Here is a 22,210-nt window from a genome sequence, read left to right as displayed (position 1 = left end):
TGACATGGATCAGTTTAAACCAAAAACACTGAGCTGTGCATAACCCCGGATAAGTTTTGAAAGGCAGTCTACACTTCTAACTCTCTGGGTAGACATTGGTCAATATCTAAGGAATTTTGGCAGAGAAAATAAAATAGTGACAGCAGGTCTTTAAGAAGAAAGCCTGACATGAACACAAGGGAAAAGAAAGATTCTGGAAGATGGGAAGTAGGTCCTTCAAGAAGAAAGCCTGACATGAACACAAGGGAAGAGAAGGATTCTGGAAGATGGGAAGTAGGTCCTTCAAGAAGAAAGCCTGACATGAACACAAGGGAAGAGAAGGATTCTGGAAGATGGGAAGTAGGTCCTTCAAGTGCAATGATAGAAATTTGGTGAAACTCATTAAGATGTTGTCACTGGAAGGGACAAAAAAAAAAAAAAAAAGAGGTATTCTAGAGGAAGAATCAGTAGGGTGTAGTGACTTATTGGATGGTAGGGACAAAGCACTGGTAGAAATGGAATATTCGTGGTTTTGGCCTTTGGAGAATGATACACTACTGATGTGAGTTGGGGTTTGGGAAGAGGACGAGTTAGACTGTAAGCTTATAGACTGTAAGCTTCTATCAGGACAAAAGGAATTTGGAGTTTTAGAACAGGAAACCAAGTAAGAATAGGCCCTATAGAATTGTGGTAGAGCCTCAAAGATAGGATAATTGCATCCCATAATAAGGGATGAAATTTCAGGAAATAAGCTTGTGAGGCGAAAAGAGAAGAAAACAAAAGACTAAACCTTAAAGTGTGTAAGCTATGATATTAAGAATGACTGAAAAGTTTTGAGTACTAGCTTGCAAGTATTATATGTCTTCTGAAATGTGTGCAGTTCAGCCAGAAGAGAGGTGTGTTTAGTCATACATACTTAAGTAGAATTCTCACTTCCCTGAGGCCCAATGCATTCTCTCGAAAGCTAGTCTGAGTCCACTTACTCGCTAACTCCATTTGTTTACTTACGGCCCTGCTTGTTTTTCCGTCCAGGTGAGCTTTTCATTGCCCGGCTGTACATCCAGCTGGATTAAATGCAGGCGTGTCTCCCAGATGATGACTCCTGTGCTTAGTGTCCCAAGACTACTTTATATTCACAGAGATTGGCAGTGCTAATGATGGTTTTCCCCTGGATGTTTATGGAGTCATTTGTATCTCTGTGGCATTTCCAAAATAAAGGAGTTATTTGCATGTTGCTGTTTAAGATGTCCATAGTATTATTTTTTTCTTTTTGCTCTACTAAGGATGGTACAATAGGTGATAAAGAAGTTGAGAGGAAAAATGTCATTAAATTGTCTTTTGTTAGAAAACTGTTTTACACTCCTTTTCCTGCAGTCTTCTAAAATGTTTATATGCTTCAGCATGTGAGGTTGAATATTTCATTAGGAAGCATTAGGGGAGTTATTTTAAATGTTAATCACTAATGCATTAAGCATGAAAACCTAAGTGATAAGGAAGTATAGATTTGCTTTGCTGAAAATTTCCCCTTCTCTGTCTTCCATCTTGTTGGCATGGTTAAATATTTAAGTGTATATGCTGAGGAAAATAGGAACTTGATGTTGTGATTGAAATAATGTAGCTGCCATGAACTATTCATCTTTTACTTCTCTTATAGCTCTCTGCATTAAGCAGTGGTAATGACCTGGCAAGAGGCTGAAATGACATTTTTTTTTTCTTCATATAGATTGAGATATTTATTAATGCATCTTGTTCTTATGACCATATAAATTTCTAGGAAAGTGTATGAAGATTGCTTTTGTTTCTTAGTTCAGTGAAATTTGTATCTTTGTGAAAATGCCAAGATGCAGTGTCATAATGGCAGTAAAATATATATGGATACATTGAATACTGGCTTCTGTGGTGGCTCAGACTGTAAAGAACACGCCTGCAATGCAGGAGACTCGGGTTTGATCCCTGGGTCAGGAAGATTCCCCTGGATAAGGAAATGGCTGCCCACTCCAATATTCTTGTCTAGGAAATCTCATAGACAAAGGAGCCTGATGGACTACAGTCCATGCAAAAAGAGTCGGACATGACTGAATGACTAACACACTGTATAAGAAAAACTCATCCTTGTATTTGGCCAGAAGTGTTAAGTTACTTTCTAGGTTTGGTATGCATTTTGTTTGCTTCATTTGTTTGGAGGAAACGTTGGAAGTGAAGGTGGAGAGTGAGGAGGACAGGCTAGGATTTTCCTGAGATTTTCCCCAAGGCTGTATCAGCCCATGATAGCCTATAATGGGATCATATGATGGAATTCCAGCCACTTCAGGGCAAGACACTCTAGTGCTGATATAATAGCTCTCAACGGATAATTGTTTGTTTTTTTTTTTTTGTAGTAATGGAAACTGAAATTCAGAGAGCTAAGTGGTAATGTTGTATGTCACATAGCTAATGAGCAACTGAGCTGGAAAGAGGTCTTTGGGTTCTTCAATGTATCTCCCATGCAGATAGGATAAATTTCCATTAGATAAAATTCAGTAGAATTTTCATGATGAATAATGGTTAAGTAGTTATTAGAGGGGCTTCCCAGGTGGCTCAGATGGTAAAGAATCCTCCTGCAGTGCAGGAGACACAGGTTCAATCCCTGGGTCGGGAAGATCCCCAGGAGGAGGGCATGGCAACCCACTCCAGTATTTTTGTCTGAAAAATCCCATGGACAGAGGAGCCTGGCAGGCTATGGTCCATAGGGGAGCAAGGAGTTGGACACAACTGAAGCGACTTATCATGCACACATGCCCACAATTATTAGTAGCCTCCTAAACCTAATGAGTGATAAATTGAAAGCATCATTAATCACTTAAGAATGAATATTTTCTAATTTTTTTTTAAATTGCTTTTGAAACAGCCTTTGGAAACATGAGATAGGTATTTTGATTGTGATTTGCCTGATTGAAGACAAGTGTTGAATATCCATGTTCTGTGGGTAGTAAATTGTTATAGGATAAATAAAAAACTTCCTCTACTTTTCACATTGTAGTTCACTGACAGGATGACCCTTGCTTTTGGGTATCTTGGGTTTGGTTCTTCAGTTTATAACCTAGATTCACCACTCTGCCTCCCATAAATCTCGGATGAAGAAGCATGCTCTAGGGTACTCAGAGATCCTTATCCAAAATGAAAAAAAAAGTTTTAGAATCCCTCAAGAATTCCTTAATCTAAAATGATACAGAAACACAGCGAGCAAATGCTCTGGGGAAGAATGGCTAGCTTCCCCAAGACTAGCTCAACGTAGGGTTGCCATGAACATTCAATTTGTAAAAAGCTAACATGATAACTGTGATGCTCCAAAAAAAGCAAAGAGCAATAAAACAAAGCACAGTAAAACAAGATATGCCTGTATTTTAAAAGTAAACAGATACTTTTTTAAAGGGACTACATCACCGATCAATGGACATGGGTTTGGGTGGACTCTGGGAGTTGGTGATGGACAGGGAGGCCTGGCGTGCTGCGGTTCATGGGGTCGCAAAGAGTCGGACACGACTGACTGACTGAACTGAGCTGAACTGAAATATAGCTACAGTTTGTAAGCTTATTCCCACAATCCCTTGGTGTGTTGCTTCTTCATCTAACTTTAGCACTTTGAAAAGTTCAGTTGCATTGTAATTGGTATGAACTTGTATTCTTTTGCACTTCTAGGAATGTAAACTTTATAATGTCATCTGTCATTACAAAGTCTTTGTATCTCTAATGAGCACTTAAGACACTCTTGAGATGCGTGTGGCAAGCAATCCTATAATCTTTTAATACAGTCTTTGATGCCCATTTTAGTAAAATTCTGAATTGAATTCAGTTCTTTTCAGAAATTGTACTAAAATAGGCATCAAAGACTATATTAAAAGATTATAGTATTTCTTGCTACAGGGATGGAGAAGGAAATGGCAACCCATTCCAGTATTCTTGCCTGGGAAATCCCATGGACAGAGGAGCCTGGAAGGCTACAGTCCATGGGGTCACAAAAGAGTCGGACGGGACTTAGTGATTAAACAACAACAAAGACATTAATGACAATAGCAATTTTGTTGGTACTTCTACTACTGCTACTGGGATGAAGAGGAGAGGGAGAAGGAAGAAGCACTTACCTCGTGTAAGTCATCATGCTGAGAACTTTACATAAATCATGTAGTAGTTCTTATAATAAAATTATCATCTCCATTTTACAAAGTTTCACATGGTTAAGTTCCTTGTCCAAGGTCATGAAGCTGGCAGATAACTCAAACTCCTGAATTCAGACTTTCACCTATTATTGCAAATATTGGTTTGTTACTCAGTGCTGGGAATGAGGCTGTAAGAAGTCTGGCCTCTTTTTCAAATCACTATGACATTATTTAGTTTAGTTCACTGAAAAAATTCAGAAAGTTATACATGACCTTTGTATTCCTAGAAATTAAGTGGTTTGCTTAAGCAAAATTTTTAAACAATGCCTATGGGAAGAAAAAGGTATCTTTATTTTATTTTATTTTTTTAATTTATTCTTTTTAGCTAAGCTAAAAATATGACCCTTCAATTGCCAATATACATACTTATCTTTATTTCTCTTGTTCTTAAAAGACATGATTTTGTTTTTTATTATTATTTTTTTTTTTTTTCCATCCTGAACCCTCCTCCTCCCAACCTCCCCATACCATCCCCTGGGCCTTCCCAGCGCACCAGCCCCAAGCATCCAGCATCGCACTGAACCTGGACTGGCATCTCGTTTCATACATGACATTTCACATGTTTCAATGACATTCTCCCAAATCTTCCCACCCTCTCCCACAGAGTCCATAAGACTGTTCTATACATCAGTGTCTCTTTTTGCTGTCTCGCATACAGGGTTATCGTTACCATCTTTCTAAATTCCATATACATGCGTTAGTATACTGTATTTATGTTTTCCTTCTGGCTTACTTCACTCTGTATAATAGTCTCCAGTTTCATCCACCTCATTAGAACTGATTCAAATGTATTCTTTTTAATGGCTGAGTAATACTCCATTGTGTATATGTACCACAGCTTTCTTATCCATTCATCTGCTGATGGACATCTAGGTTGCTTCCATGTCCTGGCTATTATAAACAGTGCTGGCGAAACATTGGGGTAACGTGTCTCTTTCCCTTCTGGTTTCCTCAGTGTGTATGCCCAGCAGTGGGATTGCTGGATCATAAGGCAGTTCTATTTCCAGTTTTTAAAGAATCTCCACACTGTTCTCCATAGTGGCTGTACTAATTTGCATTCCCACCAACAGTGTAAGAGGGTTCCCTTTTCTCCACACCCTCTCAGCATTTATTATTTGTAGACTTTTGGATCGCAGCCATTCTGACTGGTGTGAAATGGTACCTCATAGTGGTTTTGATTTGCATTTCTCTGATAAAGAGTGATGTTGAACATCAAAGAGACCATAGCAAAAAAAATCAACAAAGCCAAAAGCTGGTTCTTTGAAAGGATAAATAAAATTGACAAACCATTAGCCAGACTCATCAAGAAACAAAGGGAGAAAAATCAAATCAATAAAATTAGAAATGACAGTGGAGAGATCACAACAGACAACATAGAAATACAAAGGATCATAAGAGACTATTATCAACAATTATATGCCAATAAAATGGACAACGAGGAAGAAATGGACAAATTCTTAGAAAAGTACAACTTTCCAAAACTCGACCAGGAAGAAATAGAAAACCTTAACAGACCCATCACAAGCATGGAAATTGAAACTGTAATCAAAAATTTTCCAGCAAACAAAAGCCCAGGTCCAGACGGCTTTTGCAGCTGAATTCTACCAAAAATTTAGAGAAGAGCTAACACCTATCCTGCTCAAACTCTTCCAGAAAATTGCAGAGGAAGGTAAACTTCCAAACTCATTCTATGAGGCCACCATCACCCTAATACCAAAACCTGACAAAGATGCCACAAAAAAAAAACTATAGGCCAATATCACTGATGAACATAGATGCAAAAATCCTAAACAAAATTCTAGCAATCAGAATCCAACAACACATTAAAAGATCATACACCATGACCAAGTGGGCTTTATCCCAGGGATGCAAGTATTCTTCAATATCCGCAAATCAATCAATGTAATACACCACATTAACAAATTGAAAACAAAAACCATATGATTATCTCAATAGATGCAGAGAAAGCCTTTGACAAAATTCAACATCCATTTATGATAAAACTCTCCAGAAAGCAGGAATAGAAGGAACATACCTCAACATAATAAAAGCTATATATGACAAAACCACAGCAAACATTATCCTCAATGGTGAAAAAATTGAAAGCATTTCCTCTAAAGTCAGGAACAAAACAAGGGTGCCCACTTTCACCATTACTATTCAACATAGTTTTGGAAGTTTTGGCTACAGCAATCAGAGCAGAAAAGAAATAAAAGGAATCCAAATTGGAAAAGAAGAAGTAAAACTCTACTATTTGCAGATGACATGATCCTCTACATAGAAAACCCTAAAGACTCCACCAGAAAATTACTAGAACTAATCAATGATTATAGTAAAGTTGCAGGATATAAAATCAACACACAGAAATCCCTTGCATTCCTATACACTAATAATGAGAAAACAGAAAGAGAAATTAAGGAAACAATTCCATTCACCATTGCAACGAAGAGAATAAAATACTTAGGAATATATCTACCTAAAGAAACTAAAGACCTATATATAGAAAAACTATAAAACACTGGTGAAAGAAATCAAAGAGGACACTAATAGATGGAGAAATATACATGTTCATGGATTGGAAGAATCAATATAGTGAAAATGAGTATACTACCCAAAGCAATTTATAGATTCAATGCAATCCCTATCAAGCTACCAACAGTATTCTTCACAGAGCTAGAACAAATAATTTCACAATTTGTATGGAAATACAAAAACCTCGAATAGCCAAAGCGATCTTGAGAAAGAAGAATGGAACTGGAGGAATCAACCTACCTGACTTCAGGCTCTACTACAAAGCCACAGTTATCAAGACAGTATGGTACTGGCACAAAGACAGAAATATAGATCAATGGAACAAAATAGAAAGCCCAGAGATAAATCCACGCACATATGGACACCTTATCTTTGACAAAGGAGGCAAGAATATACAGTGGATTAAAGACAATCTCTTTAACAAGTGGTGCTGGGAAATCTGGTCAACCACTTGTAAAAGAATGAAACTAGAACACTTTCTAACACCATATACAAAAATAAACTCAAAATGGATTAAAGATCTCAACATAAGACCAGAAACTATAAAACTCCTAGAGGAGAACATAGGCAAAACACTCTCTGACATACATCACAGCAGGATCCTCTATGACCCACCTCCCAGAATATTGGAAATAAAAGCAAAAATAAACAAATGGGACCTAATTAAACTTAAAAGCTTCTGCACATCAAAGGAAACTATTAGCAAGGTGAAAAGACAGCCTTCAGAATGGGAGAAAATAATAGCAAATGAAGCAACCGACAAACAACTAATCTCAAAAATATACAAGCAACTCCTACAGCTCAACTCCAGAAAAATAAATGACCCAATCAAAAAATGGGCCAAAGATCTAAATAGACATTTCTCCAAAGAAGACATACAGATGGCTAACAAACACTTGAAAAAGGTATCTTTAATTGTTATTGATTATCAAATTGTGGGGAGGAGGAGTCTGCAGATTTCCAGAAAAAACTATGAGTAGTACCAGGGCCTCTATTAAATTCTTTATTTAACTATCAGATACTGAATAATTGGACAGAGATAATGTCACATTCAGGAGAAGGCAATGGCACCCCACTCCAGTACTGTTGCCCGGAAAATCCCATGGATGGAGGAGCCTGGTAGGCTGCAGTCCATGGGGTCGCTAAGAGTCAGACACGACTGATTGACTTCTTTCACTTTCCACTTTCATGCATTGGAGAAGGAAATGGCAACCCACTCCATGTTCTTGCCTGGAGAATCCCATGGATGGAGAAGCCTGGTAGGCTGCAGTCCATGGGGTCACACAGAGTCGGATACAACTGAAGCGACTTAGCAGCAGCAATGTCACATTCATGATTTATAGGTTACTATATAATTTTCAAGTGGGAAAATGATATAATTAATTGTTAAAATTATCTCAGAATTGGAGTTTAGTTTTTTTTACAACATCATAGATAATACTGTCATCTGCATATACATCTTCTCTATAATAAATACTTAAGTTTTCTATATTAATTTAAAAAATTGAGTTAATATTATGATTTACACTGATTTAAAAATCACCAAGAAGCATTTTATTTTACATTTAATAAGAACCTTAATACACTATTTAAGTAAATCCCTTTTATTTTTCTATGTACATAATCTTTATTTTATTACATTATTGCATTCCCTATGTTTAGGTCTCTAGAATTTTTGTAATTTGGTTTTCTTAGAAGCATAATTCAAAAGGTGTGTTTAAATTTGTACTCTATATATTTGAGAAAAACTTTTTATTATCTGGTAAAAATTGGATTTCCTTTTCACCTAACTTATTCATTATTTTAATAAGCACTTTAGTAAACTGTACTAATCTTCCTATTCCTCTTCTGACACCTCTAATAATAAAATAGTGACGTTTTGAAGGAATTGGTTGAAATATACCATTTATATTCAGATTAAAATTTAAAATAAAAATTAAAAATGACTAGATAAAGAAAATGAAGGATTATGTAACTAACTTTAGTCAGTTAGGCTTAGGGAGAAGCCACAGCCGCACCCCACCAATGGATGACTTAACTGCCTATCTTCCAAATAAGTTTAAAGGGAAGCCCATCATTGTGTCTTACAGTGTTCCCATGACATGATGCCATCATTTATTCTGTATATTTTATTGCCCAGAAAATAAATTTGAGACTCTTAAAGGATTGTTGTTATTAACTTTATTTTTGTTTTCATTATTGATGTTAACCATAAAATGTGTGTAACAGTGGTTATGATGAAAATCTTAATATAAAATTATCATTTTCATTAAGTAGAGAAGACTGCTTTAAGTCAACAGACTTAAAGGGAATCCAAACCTTGGTTTCTGGTTTTGCCACTTTGTTTCCACGAATGCGTCTATCTTCTTGAGTCTCAGCTTCTTTATCCAAAAAAGTAATGGTTATCTTAAATGACTTCAGTGATTAATTTCTGCTCTGTATGTACTATAACTTTCTGATTTTTGCTGGGAGAGAATCATCTTTAACTGGTCTCTGAGAAAGAAAAATGACATTCGGAAAAAGGCATAAAATCAAAGTTATAGCCAATGGCTGGGTCATAGAGGAATATAAGGTTATTTTTACTCTTTTCTGTTTTATTCAGATGTAGTGTCTGTAATAGATGTGGACAGTATCCCATGAGATTGGTACAGAGGAGACATGACTGATGCTGCTGTAGGGACATGGGGTTATCAAATGGAGCATGGATCCTAGTCTTGGCTACTCCTAAAAGCCTTGAGGTGACTTTACCTTCATGAGGTAGCTTTTGACAGTCCATGCACCTACCATGCTTAATTTTCTTTGGAAATTAAAAACAACACCAACATGATGTACAGGTTTTGATGTCTAAAAAAGCAGATTTGTTCATTACAACCGATGCAGGTAAAAAGCAGTGCTAGTGGTTTTCAGAAACAAACATGTTTGGATATACTTTCTGGAAAGAGAAGAGTCTTACCTTTCATTCATTTCATTTATTTTTGGTTGCAGAACCTCAGATGGTGGCAAAGTTGTCGGCACCATAGAAGTCAGTGTCGTGAAGATGGGGGAGATTGAGGATGGGGAAGCCGACAACATCACGACAGATGTGCAGGGACAAAAGGTAGGGTCCCAGTCAGCTCACTGCACAAATTAAATTAGAAACGATCAGCTCTGCCAGCTGCCTGGATCACCATCACCTCTGTGGGGTATGAAATCTTATTATTCAAAAGCTAAATGAGAAATCAGCTTTGGAATGGGAGTACCTTAAGTGTGCCTCATCCTCACAACCCAGACGGCCTGCGTGCATGAAACTATGCAAAGCCACGCACGATTCAAAACACCTTTCTCTCGGCAGCTGGCTGTCTGTGTTGGCACAGCCTCTTCTCAGTTAGAACAAAAGTATTGATCGCTGTTATATTCTGCAGTAATTAGCCCTATGTGAGATGCACAGAACATTCTGGGAGGCCTATTGCCAAAAGTAACCACTTCTCTGCTCTCAAAATTCTCTTTGGAAAACGATTTAGTTTGAGTTTGGGTTGTGTTTTCATGTGAAGGAGGACAGATTGAACAACTCTGTGCCTTAGGAAATGATGGAGAAAGAAGCAGGAAGTGGTAAATGGGTTGGGGGGATGGGCAGGAAGACTCTAGAGGGGGAGGGGCAGTGCCAGCTTCCTTGAAGTCCAGAATATTGTCAGTATCCAGGATTTTTATTTCCTTTCTACTTTCTTTTCTTTAAATAGACAAAATTGTTAGTCTAAAGTCCTAATTTAGAAAGGGACTCTAGAGGGGGAGGGGCAGTGCCAGCTCCCTTGAAGTCCAGAATATTGTCAGTATCCAGGATTTTTATTTCCTTTCCATTTTCTTTTCTTTAAATAGAGAGACAAAATTGTTAGTCTAAAGTCCTGATTTAGGAAGGGAGTTGCCCATCTCACTGAAGGACAGAGGATCGAGTTATAAATTAATAGCTTTTTTCCCCCCTCAGGGACATGAATTTGTTTATATATTAGAATGTCTGCCTTTTCACAAATGAGCATTTTTTAATAACATGATCCATTGTGACCTGTTTTCTGGCTTAGTGTCCCTTATCTGGGAGCATATTTTAATTTTTGGTACAGAGGAAACATCTACACATCTCTCTAGCATGAGAAAGACAGTACTTATCTAGCACTTAACAAATCGTTAACACTACAAAAAAAAAATCTAAACTGATTAAAAAAAAAAAAAAAGTTGTTCTTAGTCTGCATAGGCTAGGGTCTTACCACTTCCCCAAGCCTTGTTCTTCTCTGCTCCCTACTCTCCCTCAGAATGTATTCCAGGTCATGAACATATTTCAGTGAGGTCCAATGTTTGAATCAGGTTGCTGGCAAATAGCAGGGCCATGTTGAAGTTATGCAGCAGACCATCTTAAGATTCCTGTCTTATGGCTAAGGTTCTGTCATTCAACCCTTGTTAACTCTGGACTTCTATGTAAGACTCCTATTAGTCACCACCACGTGAATGCTTGTGTGTATCAAGATTAGAGGGGGAGGATTTGTAGGTTAAGAAGGTGGGGAGGGTGTCGGGGGAACAGGATGAACTAAGGGCAGAAATAGGCAGATAATTGTGCCTAAACCCATGGAGACCAGGAGCTAAAACACTTCCCATTTCGAAGTAAGCCTGCTTTCCATTTTCCTAACCTATTACCAGCCACCTCTATTTTTTCCCAAAGCTGGCTCACCCCTTGACTCCTTTACAATGTTGCTATTATGGGATAGCACAAAATTGAGTCATGTTCTTTTCATAAATGGAGAACCTGATACTCAGGAATATGCCTCACTAAAGTTGTACATAATGTTTCTGATTTAGTAATGTGAACTTAAAAAAATGAGTTAACTGAGCTGTTCCAGAAATAGGTGGCAGTGTCAGCACGTACCTTGTAGTTGTCATAAGTGGGCTAAAATGCTAACCACATCAAGCATTGTTTGTTTTAGCTGTATCCTATCTGCATTCTTATAAAGTTACTATAAACCCTGTTTGCAATCCCTAGGAACAGTTGTGAAGAGCACGTCGTAAGGTCCACTCTGCACGGTATTTAGAAGAGTTATGTGGAAAGAACTTTATCTCAGTGTTTTTCAAAGTGTGGTCGGAATCATCACAGTGTTTGTTAGAAATTCAAATATAAGGACCCTTTTGCAGACTTGCTAAATCAAAATCTCTATGAAATGTATTAACATGGTCTGTTACTAATAGTGATTTAAATCTTAAAGTTAGTCAATGGCTGAAATATATGAAAAGACAAAGTAACTGAGATTGAGGTTATCCTAAAACCACATCCCTCTCACTGGTTTGCACAAATGCGGGAGAGGAAATGGAACAACTCTTTGCACCATAGTCGTGTACTAAGTGGCACGTGTTATCCCTTATATATACTGAGCAGATAAAAAATTAGTACCTATATGAACCTGCTTGGGCTGCCATAATGAAATACCATAGACTAAATGACTTGACGGAAATGTATTTCTCACAGTTCTGAAATGCTACCGAGTCCTGGATCACAGTGCCAGATGATTCAGTTCCAGGTGAATCCTCTCTTCCTGGCTTGCAGATTTCTTGCTGTGTCCTCACAAGGCTTTGCCATGGCACACATGCATAGAGGGAAAGAGGGAGCTCTGGTGTCTCCTCCTCTTCTTGTTAAGGACACGAGCTGTAGCACTAAGGTCCTACTCTTGTGACCTCATTTAACCAATTCCACAAAGTTCTTATCTTCAAATACAGTGACATGAAACATTGGGACTTCAACATATGAATTCCGAGGAATGTGATTCAGTTCATAATGGTACCTTTGATGTAAAATACTACATTTTAATCCTGAATCATACCCATCAGCCAGAGCATGGACAACAATTATAAATGAAAATCCAAGTTCTTTCCTCTCACATATGTTTACTTGTTTCCTAAAACCATATTATTATGTTTTTTTTTTTTTAAATCAAAGGAAGACTGTGCATAGGGTCCTTCACCCTATTATACTGGTTCAAACTTCTATTTGATACATAAAAACACAGAAATAGAATACAAAGTGTTAACATGACGGAACAGTAGAAAGAAAAATTCACAAAAGAAGTACTAACATTGTCCTTTTACAAAGCTAACATGTAATATTACTACGTTTTATAAAACACTATGTTTATAAAAAAAAGGTTTTTTTTTAATTTTGGGTTATGTTTCAATCCTTTGTTCCTCTCATACTTATAATCAATATGGCAGTAAATCCTGTTCATTTTGACTTCTAAATAAATTCAGAATCTGACAACTTGTGACCCCTTAGGGCACTGTGACCTACATTGTCTGTCACCTAGATTTTTGCAGTACAGTAAGTCCTCTACATATGAACAGGTTCCATTCTGAGAGCATGTCCATATGTCCAATTTTTCATACATCCAACGAAGTTAGCCTGGGTACCCAACTAACACAATCAGCTATGTCGTAATGTGCTGTAATCAGCTTATAATACTTTCTACACAAATAATACATAAAAAACAAACATGAACATCAAATAAGGAAAACATTTTTAATCTTACAGTACAGTACCTTGGAAAATGCAGTAGTACCATACAATGGCTGGCATAGGAGGGCTGGCATCGAGTGAACAGGCAAGAAGAGTTACTGACTGGAGGAGCAAGAGGAGGTGGGAGATGGTAGAGCTGAAGGGTCATCAGCAATAGGAGACGGAGGGCAAGCTGCAGTTTCACTCATGCTTATGTTGATGGGATGCATGTTTGCATCTTTGAAAGTTCACGACTGGAAGGTTCACAGTTAGGGGACTTACTGTAGTCTCTTGCATGTCTCTCTGACTCCCTCCAGCCTCCTTCCCTGCCATCCTCACCACCGGCATAGTCTGTTCTCAGCAGAGCATTTCCTGAAATGTAATACAGAATGTGCCATTCCTCAAATGGCCTCATCTCCAAGAAGACCGAGTGAGCTACAAGGGAAGCCCCGATAAATCCAAATCCTCACTTGAAGTCCTACAAGTGTTGGTCCCCTTCACATCCTTCACCTCCTCTTCCGCTCCTCAGTTTTGTCCATTTTGATCCAGCCACATTATCTTCTTTGCTGCTCCTTAAACATCCCAGATGTTTAAGATGAACTTTGTTATTCAATCTATCCATGTAGCATTTTCCCCAGTATCTGTGCTCCACTCCTTCACTTCCTCTGGTCTTTATACAAAATCACTTTCTCACCGAAGCCTTCTCTGCCACCATATCTAAAACTGCAATGCCTGCCAGAAACACCCTCTCTTCTCTGAGTTATTTTGTCTTTAGTACTTATTGCTGTCCAACCTTATATGTGTTTTTTATTTATCTCATGTATTGTTTATTTCTTCACTAGAATTAAACTTCCTGAGAGAAACGTGTTTGTCTGTTTGTTCTCTTTTCTACCCTCAGTGCCCAGAACTGAGCCTGACAGAAGGACACTGAATCAATGAATAAATGAAGTCAATATTACTTTGAAGAAATTAAATCCAAAATTGCCTCCTAGATGGGACAATATTTAGCTATATAGCACTGTACAAGGGCTTCCCCAGTGGCTCAACTATAAAGAATCTGCCTGTAGTGCAGGAGCCACAGGAGATGCAGGCTCATCCCTGGACTGGAAAGATGCCCTGGAGGAGGGCATGGCAACCCACTCCAGTATTCTTGTCTGGAGAATCCCATGGACAGAGGAGCCTGGTCGGTTACAGTCCATGGGGTCACAAAGAGTCAGACACGACTAAGTGACTGAGCACACATTCACGTTCATCAGTGAACCAAGTAGGCATCAAGTAGGCACAGATGCCACCTTCTTGTGAAGTAAAAAATAAGCGATGTGTTGTTGATCAGATGGTGCTATTTGTTATAGGGGAAAAAGGACTAGAGAGTCCTAGGCTGTGGCCATTTTAAACTGGATGGTCAAGGATAGATTCACTAGTAATATGATATTTGATCTGAAATGTGCAGGAAATAAGGAATAAGAACTGTGGATTTCTGAAAGGAAAAAGAATTATAGGTAGAGTGAGCAGCAAAAGCAGAGGTCCTAAGATGGCAGGATGCTCCTTGTGTTGAAGGAACAGCAAGAAGGTCAGTGTGACTAGAATTGAGGGGTCAAGCAGGAGAGTGATAGGAGTTGAGGACAGATTCATGAAGCAGGGAAGACGGACTGTGTACTTCCTTGAAGCCTATTAGACTCTGGGCTACGTGTAAAGATAGTTGAGGAGATGAGTGTATAGGTGTGAAGTCTGATTCATATTTTAGGAGGACCTTCTGGCTGCTGTTTTGAGTAGAGCCTACCGTGAGGCAAGGACAGCAGAATGAAACCCAATTATTATGAAGATTCAGGGTAGAAATGCAGATGAGCTGAATTAGGGTGATGCTGATGGAGAAGGTGAATTGTGGCCACCCTCCAGGAGAAAAGGATAGCTAAAAAATAGAATTACCATTTTCTCAAAAACACTGAGAGAAGCAGGTGGAGGACGATGGGAGATTTTGAGATGCTATATTTGACATTCCTCTTAGATATTTAAATATATATGTATCTAAGCAGCTGGAGGTTCAAGTCTGGAATTCAGGTGGGCTGTCCAAACTGGAGTTATGTATTTGTGGGTCACCAGATGATATTTGGATGGTGTTTAAGCCATGAGACTGAATGAGATCACAAAAGCATAGCTCTTCTGTTTTACACTCTTGAAATTTATATTTATGTGGATTTTATCTACTGACATTTACTGTATTCGTAATTATACTGTATATAATTCACTTATTTGAATTATATCTGTAGACATTTATCATATTAGAAAGTCAAACAGGAAATGTTTAAAACAGAAGAGTATATAAGTACACATACCATTAGCTATCACGTGATTGGGTAATACAGTCTAGAAAATTCTACTGTATGCTTATAAGAGAAAGAGAAGGAAACAGACAAATAATATTTTAGTATTAATTTGAAAATAAAGTTGTCTTTACCCTGTGCTAGATGCTACAAAGGATACAAAGACAGAAGTTATCAGGGGGACTTCTCTCCCTGTGCTAGATGCTACAAAGGATACAAAGACAGAAGTTATCAGGGGGACTTCTCTCCCTGTGCTAGATGCTACAAAGGATACAAAGACAAAAGTTATCAGGGGGACTTCTCTGGTGGTCCAGTGGCTAACACTCTGAATTTCCAATGCAGAGGCCATGAGTTCGATCCCTGATCAGGGAACTAAGATCCCACATACTGTATGGCCCAGCCAAAAAGTAAAATAAATTAAATGAATGTATCTTTAAAAAAAAGGCGTCAGGAATTTCCAGGAGACTCCAGAATAACTTTGAGAACCATGATTGATGAAATAAACTAACAGATGTGAAAGTACTTAGCCATGAAGTGTTGGTCTTGATGGATTCATACAGAGCTTTATGATTATTGTTCATACAATATTGCTGATTTTCTAGATCAATGCGTATCAACGCGTATCAAATTGATATGTTAGCTGAGAGTCAAAATCATTTAGCTCCAAGAATTTTACATATCTTATGTTTCTTCTGCTTGGCCACACTTACCATCAAAAGATACTTTTAAAATTATTAATCACAATCAATAGGGTTATGGTGCTACATCTGGTAAAAAAGCATGTGATGTTTTGCTATTCCTGCTCAGAATCACAAATGTAGAGTCATTACATTGTGAGTGCACATCATGCAAATGTATAATGTTGCAAATATCCATCATCATAATAGCAATGAACAGTATAAATAGATGAACCTTCTTAAGCACAATTTCCACCTCATTTCCATCTTTGCATTCTCTGTAGCAACTAGCACAGTGTAACAGTGACTCTAAAGTCAATGTAAAAAAAAAAAATTAAATATAGCTTAAGGAAATAAATAAGGTTCTTGGCCTGTAGAACTTTCCATCTAAATAGTGACACAAAGTGTACACTTCAGGAAACAATTGAAGAAAGCAATAACCAGAGTCCAAATATGAAAATGTTAGTTTGTTAAGTGCTTATTACTTTCTGTTTATGTTCAATGGGTTTAAATCTTGAGGGGATTCTGAGTAGTAGAACTTTAAAATACAGTAACATTGCAAAATAAGAATATTAGTTTAAAATGTCCTCAATATTGGTTTTCCAGTGTGGGTGGAAGATATAAATATATAAAAGTCATATGTCTGTATTCATTTGGTGAAATGAAGCAGGCCTTTATTTGGAAAGAGAAAGGTATCTTTGATTTCAAAGAGGCAGGACTGCCTCCATAAAACAGAAGCAGTTTCTCAGGATAATAGCCTGGTTTCTGGGAATTATGGACTTCTTCACTAAAAAGGTTTAATCTAAACCATCCCTATAAGTTATGTTGTAGATGATGATATTCTTTTGGAAAGGAAGATGATTTAGAGCTGTGTATCTAGTTATTATGTGGAAGGACGCAGGGACAAAGCATGAAAGTATTTGAGGACCAGTCTGAGAATATTGAATTTGATTGGACAGTAAATAACCATTATACATTCCAGAACCAAACACTGATATGATGAATATAATGTTTACCAAAAATTACTTTAACAGCCAGCCCTATGTAGGCTGAAAGAAGTAGAGAAAATATTGTAAATAGGAGAAATAAAGAATTTTAAATGTGTCGAAGGATCCTTGCAAATTGCTGTGGTGATTTGGAAAGTGCATATACAAAATACCTGTGCGTTAAAAAAAGTAATCACCTCTGACTTCTGGTTTGTTGTAAAATGATCTAAATCACACTAAATTTTAAGAATTCTTTGCAGTTATTCATTCTTTTAGTGGGATCTCAATATAAGCACTAAAAATTTTAGGAAAGCACATTTTTCTCCATCTGGAAATTTCCTGAGTAATGTGATGAATGTTATGATAGAGGAATGAGTAGTAGACTTTAAGAATACAGAAAGTAACATTTAAATCAATGTCTTAAATTATTTGTGTCCCTTCTCAAAATACTTGAGAGACCTACACTTTGCTATCATGAACCTCTGTGGCTGTGAATCTCAAAGCAGGGCCAGTCCCTGAAGGAGGAAGGGAGGTAGGTTTCTGTGTCTCTCCCTGTCTCTCCTGTCTCCTGTCCAGAGCAGTGTCTATTCTGTAAAGGATCATGAGCTGAGTCTATTTATCATGGGTTAATAGATCATCTATTATCTCTAGATTGGCATGTGTATAAATTACTTATTCATAAATCGGACATCAGCTTGTTTATAAAGTACCCTCATCCTTTATGAGCAAGTGTTTGTATCTTTTGCCAGAGACAGAAAGTCTCCTTTTGCATTGTAAAATTAGATGCTACAATATATTTTCTCCTTTATTTACAGTTACCTTTACTTAAAAGCTAGAAAATAATTTGCTTTTTATTGATCGAAAATCGACCCACCCAGGTGACAGAAATACAAAGCCATTCACCTTCTCATAGGGGATTTGCTGTAATGGGAACCTATTTCTAGCGTGTTAGGGAGAGTTCTTTTCTACAAAGAAAGTACAAATTTTCTCTCCTAAGAAGTCTTTAACTCTAACTGAAATGTAGTCTATAATTGCATAATAAAGTCATATTATATGTAAGTAAATAATCACAAGTTAAACTAGGTTCATCATAAAGGTACAGCTCAAAATAGTTTTTCAAAAATGTCTTGTTCAAAACTTTTTGAAACTGTGTGTATGGCCTCATGTTTTAAGAGAATCTCATTCCTTACTTGATCGTGTTCAAATACGTTTTCTTTCTTCTTTTTCCTTCCTAGTGTGCATTGGTTTGTGAATGTTCAGCCCCAGAAAGTGTGAGCAGAAAAGATAACCTACCTTTTTTGAATGCCGGTATGTACCTCAGTTTTGGAAACTTAAGTTCATTCCATGTGAACATACATTTTAATTTTCTAAGAAGTTGATACTGAACCTGGATACCATTCTCACAGAACTGTTGTAAACATTTATCAAATATTGGTAATCATGGGAGTTAGCAGTGAAGGGGTAAACTTGACAATTCCATAAAAAAATATATTTGTATATCTTGGCTAAATGGCAAAACAAATTCTTTTTATCTATTGGATTTTTATTTTATCTGACATGAGACGTCATTTCAGATGATGGAGGAAGATGGAGGAAGTATTAGAAATGTGAAGCTCGTAGTTAGTTTGACTTTCTAATTCTAGAATTTAAAGTTGTTAAAACAGTGTGTATATGGATTCAGTAGGAAAAATTCATACATACATTTGTACATTCCAGTGTGTGTGTGAATATATATATATATGTGCATATACATGTAGTGTTAATAACTTCAAGAAGGCACTGAACAGTGTGGTAAATGATGACTTTGACATCTGATACAGTTATAAAATATGTGATAATATACATATATGTAAATCATGGAACTAACTTCTGAATGATAACATACATTGTGTTACCAGTAGTGATAATATTAGCAAATAATGATTAGTACAATGGCAAGCAAGATGCTAAATGCCTCGTATGCCTTGCCTTTCCTTATTTTCTAATATGTGCTATGAAGAAGGCACTCTTATTATCTCCATTTTATAGATGAGGAAATTGCTCAAGATTACTACTTAGCCACAACAAGTCCAACATTTAATCTGGTTTTAATCCCAAGGCCTTTGCTCTTAATTACTAGATCATGCTTTTACTAAAAAAGCCATTAATTAACAAGCTGGTATAACCGTAAAATAAACCTTAACATTTTCCTAGCCTTGCAATGTTGTGCATTTCAACAGTGACATGGATAGCATGATAATCAGATTGAGTGGTACCAAACTTCAAAGTTACTAAGACAGAACCCCTAAACAATGAGCAATTTTCCCCTGCAGAAACCCAGTAATAATAAGAGATGGAGAAAGACATACAACATTTTAAATCAAAGAACTCAAAATAGAATATAGCAACCAAAAGCCCATGAATTGTACTTAATAGAATGGAGGATTAAACCAAAGAAGAGAAGCTACTTCTCAATCTAGGACCAAATGGCATGTTTTAAAAAATGGTTATTAAGGATATAATATCAGGAGGAACGTGCATTAAATAGGGAAGCGGCTAGCTGCACAGCTATACCAGCCAGATACCATAAAAATACTTAAGGTATCTATGTGGCTAAAATAGCTAATGTATCCTCAAAGGGTCTTCCTCATATATGTTTTTTCTTTTAAAAGCTGACCAAACCTCTAAACCTTGATTTCAGTATATCTAGATAATCTATTTAATTCTCCACATGTCAATTTTGAGAAGTAAAATTGAATGTGAGAGATATTGCACTCATGTTAAATACAGTTTAAATGAATCAAATTATCATCAAAATCATCTACACTGTAATTATAAGACACTTTTAAAGTGATTCACTCATGTGAACCTTGTAATTTTTTTATGCACACAAAGGGAAATGCCATTTTAAAATACTGATTGGTTTAATATAAATTTCAAAGAGAAAGAGAAAAGTGGCTCTGGGAGTAGAAAGAAATATATCACCTAAGGAAGATGAGCCAAAGGGAACATGAGAAAAATAAATCTGTACCTTCTGATCCTTGTGCCATAAAATCTGCAAGGCATGAGTTTTGGAAGCCTATTAACTCTTCCAAGTGTCTAGGGTATGATTCCTAACCTTTGATTTGTAATATGACAGAGACAAGCGATGTGGAAGTCTTGGGAGCAGCTACATTCTACAATTTAAATACACTCACTAACGGAGTGAAAGAGGATAGATTACCGCTTTCCCTTTTCCTGGAGCTGACGGTTTTGGTGGTGATTCTACACTTTGTTCCGATGATTTTTTTCTGTGTCGTTGGTCCAGGCAATCTGAAAGTGCCTAGAATATTAGCCAAAAATATTTTCTTTCTATGAAATAATTTTTTGAAATGCAGTCTTATTTATTTGGCTGCACTGGGTCTTCCTTGGCAGCACGTAGAATCCCCGTTGCATCCTGTGGGAATCTTCTTTCCCTGACCAGGGATCGAACCTGGGTCACCTGCATTGCAGGGCAGATTCTTAACCACTGGATCACCAAGGAAATCCCACAGATATTTTTTATGAGCCTTCTTATATTAGGGAAAGTGAAGTCGCTCAGTCGTGTCCAGCTCTTTGCAATCCCATGGACTGTAGCCTGCCAGGCTCCTCTGTTGATGGGGATTTCCAGGCAAGAATACTGGAGTGGGTTTCCTTCTCCAGGGTATATTAGGGGAAGATAAGACAAAATGCCTGTCAACTGTTCTAAAAGCTTGGTTTTTAAAAAATTATTTTAAAATACAACTAAGTGCTATATATACAACGCTTCTGCTCGTAATCCTAAAGCGTATCGCACATGTATAGAATATGTAAGTAGAAGATGCACCCTTGACTTTGGTCTGTGTGTACCTTGGTATTTTGTTCTATTTATTTATCCATCTAAACTCAGCAACTTTGGAATTAATCTATTATACTCCCATGAGGTACTTTTTCACAATCTGTAGGCGGAGGGAGCTATTGACATTCTTCCCAAGCCTTTATATTCATGTATTATATGGAACTTGCCAGTCTCAAGTGAGTTATGAAGTTCTTACTGATTGAGCGCAAGAGGATGTCATAGCTCATAGCTGCTCTTCACTATTCTATTTATATCTCTAGAGGTTTAATGAATAACTCGGAAAATTCACTTATCTATTGTGAGACTCCAGAGAAAAAGCTCTTCCCTCTTGGGTCTCACCGTTTTCACGCCGCATTTGCCTCTCAAGTTGAAGGTATATGTTGGGAGCCTGGAGAGGTGAGGGCAGGAGGAGAAAGAAAGATGAGGAGGAGGAGAGGGGGCAGAATTTACAACTCCATAAAAAAGATATATAAGTACTTCAGCTATACAGGAGAAAATAAATTCCTTTCCGCTGTTGGACTTTATATTCTCTGAAAGAGGAAATGAATTAGAAGATGTAGTATTAAGAATTGTGAGGTTCTCATTTTGTTTGATTTTATTATAGTTTTATCAAAGTTGTTGAAAAGTTACCTGTTTAATTATTGGTGCATTCATTTAAGCAAAATGGCAGTGAGAACACTTGAAACTATGTGTTGTTGGGGTGTTGCCTCAGGGATGAGGGTCGGGAAAGTTAATTTTGAACACAGGGAAGTGTGAACAACCAAGTCTCTTACCTGGTCACAGAGTTGGGTGTCCATAGACTGTGGCGCCTTTGTCTACAGCAAAACAAGAACACACGGGCTCTGGTGGTATTAATACCAGTGCCCTGAACAGGCTCTGTGAAGAACTGCTGTCACAGCCTAGATTTGCTAACAGCAATGTGACTCTGACGGCCTGGTCAGGCTCTTTGGACACTGATACTTTTGGGATGACCAAACTGACCTTGACAGTCTTCGATTTCCTTTTTGGCCCTCCATGTCTGAAATCTAAAGAGCATAGTTTAGCTTTTGCTATGTCTTCCTTCATTTTAGAAATATTTCATGAAAGTTTTCATTTTCATCAGTTTCACATGGAGTCCTATATCCGATTCTTTGTCACTTACAGTTGTCTTTCTCAGGAGTTATTTATATTTAATAAGCCTGG

General features: G+C 37.3%; 1 protein-coding gene across 6 annotated transcripts in view; it reads left to right on the top strand.

Moving 5' to 3' along the window:
- The window catches only part of INPP4B (inositol polyphosphate-4-phosphatase type II B), an 857,173-nt gene that overhangs the window by 604,698 nt on the left and 230,265 nt on the right, over positions 1-22,210 (top strand). For all 6 annotated transcript variants that reach the window (XM_070386586.1, XM_070386587.1, XM_070386583.1 and 3 more), the window contains 2 exons: positions 9,693-9,804; positions 18,429-18,501. In XM_070386586.1, coding sequence (XP_070242687.1) covers positions 9,693-9,804; positions 18,429-18,501 — 185 coding nt within the window. The remainder of the gene's footprint in view (positions 1-9,692; positions 9,805-18,428; positions 18,502-22,210) is intronic.

Source organism: Bos mutus, chromosome 17, assembly GCF_027580195.1.
Source record: "Bos mutus isolate GX-2022 chromosome 17, NWIPB_WYAK_1.1, whole genome shotgun sequence".
NCBI classification, from domain to species: Eukaryota; Metazoa; Chordata; class Mammalia; order Artiodactyla; family Bovidae; genus Bos; species Bos mutus.
The sequence above is the reverse complement of the archived record's forward strand: the minus strand, read 5'-3'. Positions and strand labels throughout refer to the sequence as shown.